At 40.2% G+C, this 12297-nt stretch overlaps 1 protein-coding gene across 1 annotated transcript in view; it reads left to right on the top strand.

Annotated features, from left to right (window-relative positions):
- The window catches only part of LOC137656874 (pre-mRNA-splicing factor syf1 homolog), a 110136-nt gene extending 102170 nt beyond the window's left edge, over positions 1–7966 (top strand). Inside the window, exon 15 of the mRNA XM_068391244.1 lies at positions 7809–7966. Within this exon, the coding sequence (XP_068247345.1) occupies positions 7809–7867 (59 nt within the window). The 3' untranslated portion in view covers positions 7868–7966. The remainder of the gene's footprint in view (positions 1–7808) is intronic.
- The last annotated feature ends 4331 nt before the right edge of the window (positions 7967–12297 follow it).

The following is a 12297-nucleotide window of genomic DNA, read 5'->3' as shown; positions in this document are numbered from 1 at the left end:
AAGTTTGTTAATGACATAGGTACCACAACTCTATCGGGTTTCTACAGTCAACTATTTGTAGGTCTCAAAGCTTCAGAAGGTTGGAGACACGACTCCACCAGGTTTCTGCAGGCAACTATTTGTGGGTTGAAAGCCTCAGAAGATTGACAGTTAAAACTGGTCATCCTCTTTCAAGATGGTCCTCATTCCACCCTTCCCAGATGTGAACCAAGTCTGTTGCGGTGGAACTACCAAGATGGTCGTGAAGCTGGAGTTATTCTAGAAATCTGGAGTCGCAAATCTTACTCTATTTTCTTCTGTGTCCAGTTCTTGGTTGGGGAAGCAACCCTAGGTAACGTCTGCCAGGTTTGTGGATCTCTAGCATAAAACTTAGTAGCAGAAAACTTTACCTCTTTACTCGAACTAAACAAAAGTTATGGAGAATTTGGGGAATCCCTAGTATGAAAACAAAAATGGGACATATTTTTCAATCCAGTTCTGGAGCCTCTAGCATAGGCTGTATACATTAAGAAAAAGGGCTAGTCAAATCTCAACTAATACATTTTCCCCTCTATTTTCTCAAACAATGAGTCTTCACATTCAGGTGGTCAGACAACTTAGGGATAACGTTCATTACCCTATTTTTGACCCAAATGACTGGTCTCCAGACCTTTGGTCTCTTCTAACAGATAATCCACTGGCTAGTACAGTGGTAACATGTTCGCCTGGCATTTGTATGACAACAGATCGATTGCAGCCTGAGACCATGAGTTTAAGCTGTTTACTGGGGAGGCCACTACTGTGGTTGGGCACCACAGTGGGTCGTTGGGCTTGCTTGGTTGACGGTGGTGAACATCTATTCTGATAAAACTGGAACTGAAATCAGACACCTTTAGTATCTTCCAAGAGAGATCAGCTCAAATAACCTCTTTTATTTGCTGCACCAAGACCTCTCTTACTTTGTGTGACTCTTCATCTGCTTAGAGCAAAGGGGTGTTCTAGACCATCTATGTTTTCTATAATTGCTTCTAAAAAGATGTTCCATGTTCCACTAGCTCTTTTAATAAGGTCAATGATTTCAAGTGGATTACATACTTTATAGAGGCATCTCGGCCACAAACATCTCTTCAGACACAATATCATTAGGTTCTTCCATTTTCTCCAATATGCAGCCATCAAAAGATGTAAATCTAAGAGGTAATTTCGGCCATGAATATCTCCAGACTATCTTCAAGTTCTTTAGTTTTCTCTGATAAGCTAAGGATACTATAGTTCTAGCCATAACAGTTTACAGGTGTGTGTTTGTTTATGTGCTTCAACATACTTGTGTGAATCTCAAACAGTCCAGTTATTCACAATGTAATTTGCTTCTTTATTGTTGAGAATACCCATGAAAACCAGACTGATATCTTGGAATCTAGGAATAGAGATATTTGTTTTGTAGGAATAGAGATATTTGTTTTGTCCTCCTTATAAACTTCTGGCAAAAACTTAGTGAATGGGCTTTACTAGGGATGCATTTTTTTACCCTCTTGCTGGAGTTTAGGCCTAAGAATGATTATAAGAACTAGAGCCTTCTTAGACACTTTTCTGTACTGGCTTTGGGTTCATTTGTGGGTAAAGGTCCTCAAGAGATTAGAATGACCATTTGGATTCAGGTAACCGTATTAGAAGAAATATACTTGCATGCCAATGTTACAAATCTTTAATGTGAAATCAGGAATAATTCTTACTCTTAATCTAGGAATTACATGTAATTTTTGTTGAACCGTCATTTTAGCTTAAGACCATGATTATTGATGCGAATTATAATTCAGATGAATCTTTACTAATTTATTGCTTTATTTCATTTGAGCTATGAAAATAGATTTTATTGTATACTGTAGGTTCTCTTGTCTCAGCAAGGGTCATACCAATTTAAGGAAGTTCTTTCTTTATTTTTTCTTATTTATATTGTTGGATTTTGGGGGAATGTAAAGATGTACATTGGTGTTTATAGGTATTGTATCTTTAGTTTTATTTGAATAACCCTTTCTGGCTTGCAAGATTCTTTTAGAATATTTGGATAACCCTTTCTGGCTTGCAAATAGGATTTGAATTCTTTTAGAATATTTGAATAACCCTTTCTGGCTTGCAAATAGAAATCCTGGCATAAAGGATTTGAATTCTTTTAGAATATTTGAATAACCCTTTCTGGCTTGCAAATAGGATTTGAATTCTTTTAGAATATTTGAATAACCCTTTCTGGCTTGCAAATAGAAATCCTGGCATAAAGGATTTGAATTCTTTTAGAATATTTGAATAACCCTTTCTGGCTTGCAAATAGAAATCCTGGCATAAAGGATTTGAATTCTTTTAGAATATTTGAATAACCCTTTCTGGCTTGCAAATAGGATTTGAATTCTTTTAGAATATTTGAATAACCCTTTCTGGCTTGCAAATAGAAATCCTGGCATAAAGGATTTGAATTCTTTTAGAATATTTGAATAACCCTTTCTGGCTTGCAAATAGAAATCCTGGCATAAAGGATTTGAATTCTTTTAGAATATTTGAATAACCCTTTCTGGCTTGCAAATAGGATTTGAATTCTTTTAGAATATTTGAATAACCCTTTCTGGCTTGCAAATAGAAATCCTGGCATAAAGGATTTGAATTCTTTTAGAATATTTGAATAACCCTTTCTGGCTTGCAAATAGAAATCCTGGCATAAAGGATTTGAATTCTTTTAGAATATTTGAATAACCCTTTCTGGCTTGCAAATAGAAATCCTGGCATAAAGGATTTGAATTCTTTTAGAATATTTGAATAACCCTTTCTGGCTTGCAAATAGGATTTGAATTCTTTTAGAATATTTGAATAACCCTTTCTGGCTTGCAAATAGAAATCCTGGCATAAAGGATTTGAATTCTTTTAGAATATTTGAATAACCCTTTCTGGCTTGCAAATAGGATTTGAATTCTTTTAGAATATTTGAATAACCCTTTCTGGCTTGCAAATAGAAATCCTGGCATAAAGGATTTGAATTCTTTTAGAATATTTGAATAACCCTTTCTGGCTTGCAAATAGAAATCCTGGCATAAAGGATTTGAATTCTTTTAGAATATTTGAATAACCCTTTCTGGCTTGCAAATAGGATTTGAATTCTTTTAGAATATTTGAATAACCCTTTCTGGCTTGCAAATAGAAATCCTGGCATAAAGGATTTGAATTCTTTTAGAATATTTGAATAACCCTTTCTGGCTTGCAAATAGAAATCCTGGCATAAAGGATTTGAATTCTTTTAGAATATTTGAATAACCCTTTCTGGCTTGCAAATAGGATTTGAAACTTTTAGAATATTTGAATAACCCTTTCTGGCTTGCAAATAGAAATCCTGGCATAAAGGATTTGAATGCTTTTAGAATATTTGAATAACCCTTTCTGGCTTGCAAATAGGATTTGAAATCTTTTAGAATATTTGAATAACCCTTTCTGGCTTGCAAATAGAAATCCTGGCATAAAGGATTTGAATTCTTTTAGAATATTTGAATAACCCTTTCTGGCTTGCAAATAGGATTTGAATTCTTTTAGAATATTTGAATAACCCTTTCTGGCTTGCAAATAGAAATCCTGGCATAAAGGATTTGAATTCTTTTAGAATATTTGAATAACCCTTTCTGGCTTGCAAATAGAAATCCTGGCATAAAGGATTTGAATTCTTTTAGAATATTTGAATAACCCTTTCTGGCTTGCAAATAGGATTTGAATTCTTTTAGAATATTTGAATAACCCTTTCTGGCTTGCAAATAGAAATCCTGGCATAAAGGATTTGAATTCTTTTAGAATATTTGAATAACCCTTTCTTGCTTGCAAATAGAAATCCTGGCATAAAGGATTTGAAATTCTTTTAGAATATTTGAATAACCCTTTCTGGCTTGCAAATAGAAATCCTGGCATAAAGGATTTGAATTCTTTTAGAATATTTGAATAACCCTTTCTGGCTTGCAAATAGGATTTGAATTCTTTTAGAATATTTGAATAACCCTTTCTGGCTTGCAAATAGAAATCCTGGCATAAAGGATTTGAATTCTTTTAGAATATTTGAATAACCCTTTCTGGCTTGCAAATAGAAATCCTGGCATAAAGGATTTGAATTCTTTTAGAATATTTGAATAACCCTTTCTGGCTTGCAAATAGGATTTGAATTCTTTTAGAATATTTGAATAACCCTTTCTGGCTTGCAAATAGAAATCCTGGCATAAAGGATTTGAATTCTTTTAGAATATTTGAATAACCCTTTCTGGCTTGCAAATAGGATTTGAATTCTTTTAGAATATTTGAATAACCCTTTCTGGCTTGCAAATAGAAATCCTGGCATAAAGGATTTGAATTTTTTTAGAATTATTCCTATTACTCGCCAATATAGATCGTTGAAAGTTATTATCACTGTGGTTTTTCAAAATAGAAAAAAAAATTCTAACAACTAATTTTTATCCATCTTGTTGCCAATGGTGTGTTTAAAAAGCTTGTAGTAATTAAATATTAGATAAGTATTGAAATGATTGATTTTAATATAAAAAAAAAATACTTTTTATCAAAGAAGTATATTTTGTCCAATGGTTCATTTTGATCACACAGTTTATTGTCTTTTTGGGGTAAATTTTTTTTTTCTGTCAAGTACTGTATATTCCACTGGTAAGGGATCATTGCCTAGAAAAAAAATAACTAGAACTTAAACACTGTGCTTACACTTTTCAACAATAGAGGAGAGGACTTAATTTTAAGCATAGTAGAACATGATGGCTTTAAAGGAAGCAGAAAAGAAAAATGCTGAAAAATGGTCTTGATGAAGCTATGGCTGATGAAACTGTTAATGGTCCTGGGTAACAAGTGTAATAGTTGATCAGTTTTGCCAAATATACACAACTAAGATGATGCAGTGTGGATAACTATCAGAGAGAAATTAGCAACACCACCACCACCACTGTGGTGTCCTACATTAATAAGAAAGGAGGTACTATATCTGCAACTGAGTCAGATAGCAGGATTAGCAACACCACCACCACCGTGTTGTCCTACATAAATAAGAAAGGAGGTACTATGTCTGCAACTGTGTCAGATAGCAGGATTAGCAACACCACCACCACCACCGTGTTGTCCTACATAAATAAGAAAGGAGGTACTATGTTTGCAACTGTGTCAGATAGCAGTAAAGACTTTCACATAAATAAGAAAAGAGGCACTATGTCTGCAACTGTGTCAGATAGCAGTAAGGACTTTCGAGTGGGCAGAGTTCAACTTGATTACCCTGTCAGCTCTTTTCACCCCAGGCATAAGGAATGTAGTAGCAAGTAGCAAACACGTGGAGCAGGAATACTCAGATAGTTGGGCCAGAATAGTCTTTATGGGCCCCGGATAGCAACAGAGATCTTGAATTTGTGGGGTTCTCCAACAGTGGATCTGTTCATGACCTCCCTGAACCCCAAGCTCCAGATTTAGTGTTCTCCAGTTCCAGACCCTAAAGCAGTGTTTGAGGATGCATTCCAGCATCCAAAGAACATCCTAGACATATGCTTTTCTGCTGTTTCACCATTTATGAAGAATTTAATTGAGTTTGAGCAACTCAAACCTAATGAAGAGTCTTGTACCACGCCCTACCAGAAACCCGAGAGAATTGCTTCTTCTCCCCGACCTGCTATGCCAGTCACACACAAGGATCTTCCTTGGTGTAGCAAGATTCCTTTAACTTCATGAAGGGAGGTTATCAAGCATCTCTCGGTGAAAGGCTTTTTCCATGAGAGACTGTACAGCAGTTGTCTGAATACCTCCACAGATTCTCGGAAGCAGTCTACCAGGCCAAGTAGGCTATCTTTTATGGTTGGTGTTATAGGAGGGGTGGCTCTCCTCTCAGAGCCTCTGTTCCGTTTAAACGCTGATTTTTTTACGGGCAGAACTATGCTCTAGTTCAGCGGTAAAAGGCTATGCTCAGCCTTGAGCCAAGTCTTCAGACTAAAGGGAATAGACATTTCTTCTTCAAAGGAAATTTCCATGCTCATAGTCTTGAGCACCCCTGTCATTCAGTTTTAGTGAATCTACCATCGTGGAACGTTATTAAGGTTCTAAGTTCCTTGAAGAGGGAACCCTATGAACTGTTGAGGCAACTCTCTGACAGGGACCTTACCCTGAAAAAATTTCTTACTCGCTATAGCTTCGATTAAACGAGTCAGTGAGCTTCATGGTCTCCCATTCAAGGGGAATGGAGGCAGGTCTTGCTATCCATTGTCCCTAACTTCATAGTTAAAACACAAAACCTGTCATTGCCTGATTCCAGGTTTGTATCAGTTTCAGGTTATGAGACTTTAGGGTTGTAATTGATAATCCTGATCAGCTGTTGTGTCTTGTGAGAACACTGAGGTGTTATCTTAGGTGGATGAGATCCATTAGACATCGCCTGCAACATTTCGTGAGTACAGGAAGATAAACAAAGAACATATCCAAGAACATGATTGCATTCTTGCTGAGAGAGGTTATTATCCAAGAACATGATCACATTCTTGATGAGAGAGGGTATCCCTCGAACACTCGCTTCCACTTTCACAGTAGGAAAGTGTGAAAGCTCACACTGTACAACGAAGAGGTATTAGTACCTCTGTAGCTTTTAGTGTGAATTTCTCTGGGATGTAGGTTCTTCAGGTATGTGTTTGTAAGCATCAGATAATGTTCTGTGCTCACTACCTGCGGGTTGTGACCCATAGGTTCCTGGAACTGTTCTCCTTAGGACCTGTTGTAGCAGCTCAGTAGGTAGTATAGCTCCCTCAGCTTTTCTTACAGGACCAGTAACTGCAGATTGAGGAACTAGGTTAAGAGCAAGACTGGTATGCAAGTAAAGAATGACTGGCCTTTTCTTTTCCTTTCAATCGTCCCCTCTCTTAGAGTACAGCTTCCTTGCCAGCCGGACTCAATCTTAGGTAAGCTCACTCAGCATGTCTTTTCCCCACACTCCTTAAGTTGGGGAGTGTTATGTAACCAGGTAAGCCTCTAATCTTAAAATGGCCTACAAGTTACAGCATCAGCAAACCCATTTCTATTGCCAGGTCTATGACACAGAGAATTCCGTCTCGAGAACACCCTTTAAAAGAGCCAAGGCCGTAGAACCCGCTGGTAGAATGGGAACATCCTACTGTCTAAGGATGATTCTTCTAAGTAAAAGACGATGGTTTTCTACTGTCTAAGGATGATTCTTCTAAGTAAAAGACGATGGTTTTTATTCGTGTAGGAACGAATTACAAATTTGAAAAAAATTGTATTTTTCCTAACTAATTTATACAAACCATGTTCTTTACTCAAACTCCCCCCCCCCCACACAAACAATAACCTCCCGCAAAAATCCCCTCTGCCAACCAAGTGGTTTGTCAATGCGCTGGATGGGTGGAGTGGTAGTTTCCCCGCTGCCAACAGATAGCTACCTGCCAGTCATTTACAACTTGTAATAATTTTAACTGCTATGTTTCAGGTTTGCTGTTATCTATTCTTTTAAGTAAAGGACTCTGGTTTGATTAGTTGTGAAATATAGAAATTACTTGAAAAAGTGATATATCATCATAAAGGTTCATTAATAATTTGGTAGATGACTATTAGCTGGTCTCATCTGAGATCCAGTTGATATTCTACTTGCATTAATACAGTATATTTCATTCTTGTAAATAAATACATTAAAAGAATTCTATAGGTTATTTACAGAAAAAGACTTTTTCCATAAGACTTTATGTAAACATTTTTAATATTACCCCATAGATGCTAATAGTACAAACTCAAATTTGACACTAAACAATATGCTCTTTGTATTGCAGATATTCCACAGCAACGAGAAGTTCCTTCTGCAGTATTTGGTCAACTCAAACAAGAATAATTTTCTTGAATGTGTTTTGCAGATTTCTTGTAACAAACAGTTACGATTAATAGACAGGATGAAAGTATGCGTATAAAAAATTATATAGTCACATTTATATTTTATGAAATTTCTCTCACCCAGCTGACAATTTTTAAGTGATTGTTGATATTTATTTAAATATTTGTCATGAGAATACAAATCATTATCATTTTATTAAGAGTACTAATGGTACCACCACCTGGAAACAGTCAAAGTCAGGTGATAATGGCATCCTCAATATTTAAGATAAGCCTGTGTCATCATAGTTTGTGCCTTATTTTAAAATTTATACTTGTTCCCATACTAACAAACCTTCCGTTATTTATGAGGATTATTTTTCAGCGCCAGCTGGAGGTAGCCATTAGACTTTAATTGCGAGGTGGCAATCCTGCCTAACCGCTTGAGCGGGTAGGCTGTGGGTGGCGGGGGCACGTTACTTTTTCTTTTGGCTCAGTAGAAATCGGATGTGATCGCTCTCCTCCTGACTGTCATTGGACTTTTTCAATTTTGCTTTTCCTTTTCAGGTGTGCGTGTCTTCTCATGCAAACCTGTCCAGGGCGCTAGGGTGCCACGTGTGGGACCTTCATGTCGTCGTTGGAGACCACCAGCTCGCACTCTTTGTGTCTTGTCAAGGGCATCGATGTGAGCAGAGTTCGCCCTGCGTAGAGTGTAGGGAGTGGTCTGCCTCCCAATGAGAGAAATTTGGGCGGCGCCGGAAGAAGACGACTAAGCGTGACCGTTCTCCCTCAGGGGAGAGCAGAGCGTGTTCTTCCATTGCACCCCAAATCTCTCTCTCAAAAGCTCCTCGCTTGCGCTCTTACGAGGGACGATTGAGTTGGAGCGCAAATTGATTAACTCCTTGGCAACCCCAGGGTACTAGGGGGTTGTTGCTTCACCTTGAGGAGCAACTTCTCTAGCCGCTGGCGAGCCATTCTCTCTATCAGTTTTGCTGCAGGTGTGCTCGTCCTTAGGGATTTTGGGACCCCCTTCCAAGGAGCTGTTGTGTCTACTTCAGCGTGGTTCCAGGAAGGACCCTTCTCCAGAGCCGTCGACATCTCACGCTTTGAAGTTGTGCGAGGTCGATCTGTCGCCTTATACTGGCCCTTGCACGTGTGGACGAGGTAATCGATTGCGTTCGCCTCTCCAACGGCCCCCTGCTAACGATGAACCCTGTCTCCATCCTGGGACCTCGTCTTCCCCTAACCATCCCTTTGTTTCTCCCCACAGGACGCCGCAGGTGTGGGAATCTTCCGGGGACCATTACTCCTACCATCAGCAGCGCGAAAGCATGAGCATCACCATCGCCTCATCCTTCTGGACTCTCTTCCGCTAATCGCCATTCGCGACAATCGGAAAATCTTAAGAATTGTAGGTCATCACAATCCGAGTGCTCTTCTTCTGGAAGACGCTCATCCTCAAAAGGCTCGTGCTCACGAGAACGCAGCCCTCAACGCTCTCCTTGGAGGCATTCCTCTTTACGAGGATGAGTTGCGATAGCATTCTACATGAACACGAGCAAAGTCTAGACCTACAGTAGGTCCAGACGCTCGTTTTCTAGATCTATATCACAAAAACGGCACTCGCGTGATGACGCTCCCATTCACGAAGGCGGCGTTCACGCTTGCGAGGGTACTGTTCGTGTTCTCGATCGCGAGGCAAACGCTCACACTATTATTGAATGAGAACTATACACACCTTGTTCAAGATCAATGTCTAGACATTCCTCGTCTAGAGGTAGAGGTAGGCGTACATGCAGTCTATCAGCACGTAACCCCTCAACCAGACCTTCCAAACGACCTTGGACCGGACCTGAAGATGATAGTGACCATTCCTCTAACAGGCGTCCAGCTAAACTCCCAGTGAAGGTAAAGGAGTTCATCACCAAGAAGCAGAAGAGAAGGATGAGAGGCGTAACATCACCTCACGCTGATGTCCATCCTAAGACGAGTAGGGACATAGGCTCACCCAGGGAGATTGCAATTTATCCCTTCAACCCTAAATAAATTGAGGTAGTAGTGCCTCCAGACCAACGTCCAGTTTCTGTACCTACTCTGGAGGAAGAGTCTTCAGCTCCTGCTGTCAAGGCTTTGTCTAGTGCCTCGAAGACCTCGCAGGTTCCCCCTCCTAAGACCGCTGCTGAGGAATGTCTTATGTGTAGAGAATCAAAGGACACGAAGACGAAACCTAAGAACATCCAGTGATTCCGTTGATGACCCTGACCTACCCCAGGCTCTGGAGGTGGATGACCCCTTAGACTCAGAGGATGAGAATCTTCCAAAGGCAGCTAGTACAAACTATCATTCAGAACAGGAGAGACGCGAGTCAGACATACCTCTTGGCAGGTACTTGCCTATATGAGGGCCATCAACAGGCTTTCCACTCCTGGTTCCACCATCCAGGAAGGGAAGGATATGGTTCTCGATGAGATATTCGAGACCCAGAAGCTTTACAGGTCCAGTGAGAGTCAGCCCTGGTCCAAAGGTTTGACAGCCACCAAAAGGAAAACTATGGCCCAGATAGCTGGAACTTCTAGTTTTTGAGGGCAGGTTCATCCTCTCGGTCCACTCCACTTCCTTTTGATTTACAAAGGAAGTATTACGAGATCAAAGGGGAACCACATTCCACTATGACCCTCGCCTCTCTGAAGGCCTTCCTCTCGGCAGTTGAGCTCCTGAACCTAGAGAGTTCTATGGATAGAATCCTTATGCTTCATGGTTTGCTCCCACGATCTTTCGAAGGAGTCGGCCAGGTAGACCATGGAGTCGTTCCTGTTGTCAGGTACCCGGACTCTTGAGTTCCAATCGCATCACATTGTCAACCTGTTTGCAAATACCATCCTCAAGAGACAGGATACCGTCATAGGTCGGTTCCACAAACAGGTGCCGAAAATGGAAGTCTTCGGTTGAGGAATTCCACCCTCGAGGGTTCATCTCTCTTCTTTTCGGAAGAGATAGAGAAGGCTGCTGAGCGATGGAGGAAATCGTACAACGATTCTCTCTTCCGTAGGGTCATGACATTGCAGACCTATCGTATACCTTCCCAGTCTGCTTAGCCTCAGCAAGCACCTCCCTCTACTCACAAGTTAACTTCTAGGTCCTCTGGACCTTCTAAGGTATCAAAGCAGCCCTTTCAATCCAAGGGACAGAAGGGGTCCAAATCCTTCAGAGAAAGAAGGAGGAAAGGGAGGTGGCCGAAGTGGTCACTCCCCAGTAGGAATGACCTTCCTCACCACCTACCACCTGTGGGAGGATGCCTACAGCGTTGCTGGCTGAGGTGTCAGCTTCACGGGGCCGATCCCTGGACATTCAAAGTGATCGCCTTAGGGTATCGCATCCCATTCATTCAATCTCTCCGTCCTCTGGCTCTGGATCCAGTGCATCCAAGCTTCTATGCGAAGGGATACGCAAAGGAGCTGGCCCTCAGGGCCAAGTCCAGACCATGCTGTAGAAGGTCTAAGCTGTCGCGTAAGGGTCTCCAGGCTTCTACAGTCAAATTTTTTTGGTGAAAAAGACGACAGGAGGCTGGAGACCAGTCATCGATCTCTCCCCTCTGAACAAGTTTGTTCAATGGACTCGGTTCAGAATGGAGATGGCAGACACTGTCATCCAAGTGGTTCGTCCAAGGGACTTCATGTGCACACTGGATCTGAAGGAGAGACACTTCCAGATCCTAATCCATCCGTCCTCAAGGAAGTATCTCAGATTCATACACGAGGAAAAGACATACCATTCAAGGTTCTATGGTTTGGTCCCACGACAGCTCCTCAGTCAACTTGTACCCCCCTCAATTATGAAACCATCTAAAAAAAAAAAAAGTAAGAGAAGAAGCAAGTACTAGGCCGATTTTTAAAGTTGTCGAACAATTAAGTTACCGCTATAACGTTCGATGTGACATAGTGCGAGATTGGAGAAAGTAAGGAAAATTGAATCATGATTGATTTTCAATATAAATGAAACTTTGTGAAGCAACACACACAGAAGAGAGAGAGAGAGGGATTGATTGATTGTTTTCGTTCGCGCATATTCTTGAGACCGGCAGCGAGACGTCAGCTGATCTGATCACAGCCAAAAGTAAAACAAAAAGAAGTCAACAATACTCGATTTTTAAAACACCCGAAATTTAAAAACAAAAGTACACGCTTTCTTAATGTGCAATTAACTATTTAAAGAGTAGCAATTTTCTAGAACAAAATGATGTTTCCCCCAAAAATAGTGGTTTGCTGATGAAATCGGATGCCGTATTTAAGCTGCGATTTAAATGGATGTATACACGGTATACATGCTTTACGTACGCTATTTTACGCTTGTTTTGTTGTAGGATATGTACGCTTATTCGAGATGTGATTTTTGCAACAAAGAATATTATTGGATGCAGTACTACGTATGCAAACAAAAGATTCATGGAAAAGA

The sequence above is a fragment of the Palaemon carinicauda genome, chromosome 17 (assembly GCF_036898095.1).
Source record: "Palaemon carinicauda isolate YSFRI2023 chromosome 17, ASM3689809v2, whole genome shotgun sequence".
Taxonomy (NCBI): Eukaryota; Metazoa; Arthropoda; class Malacostraca; order Decapoda; family Palaemonidae; genus Palaemon; species Palaemon carinicauda.
Note: the sequence above shows the minus strand (reverse complement) of the source record. Positions and strands in the feature narration are given on the sequence as shown.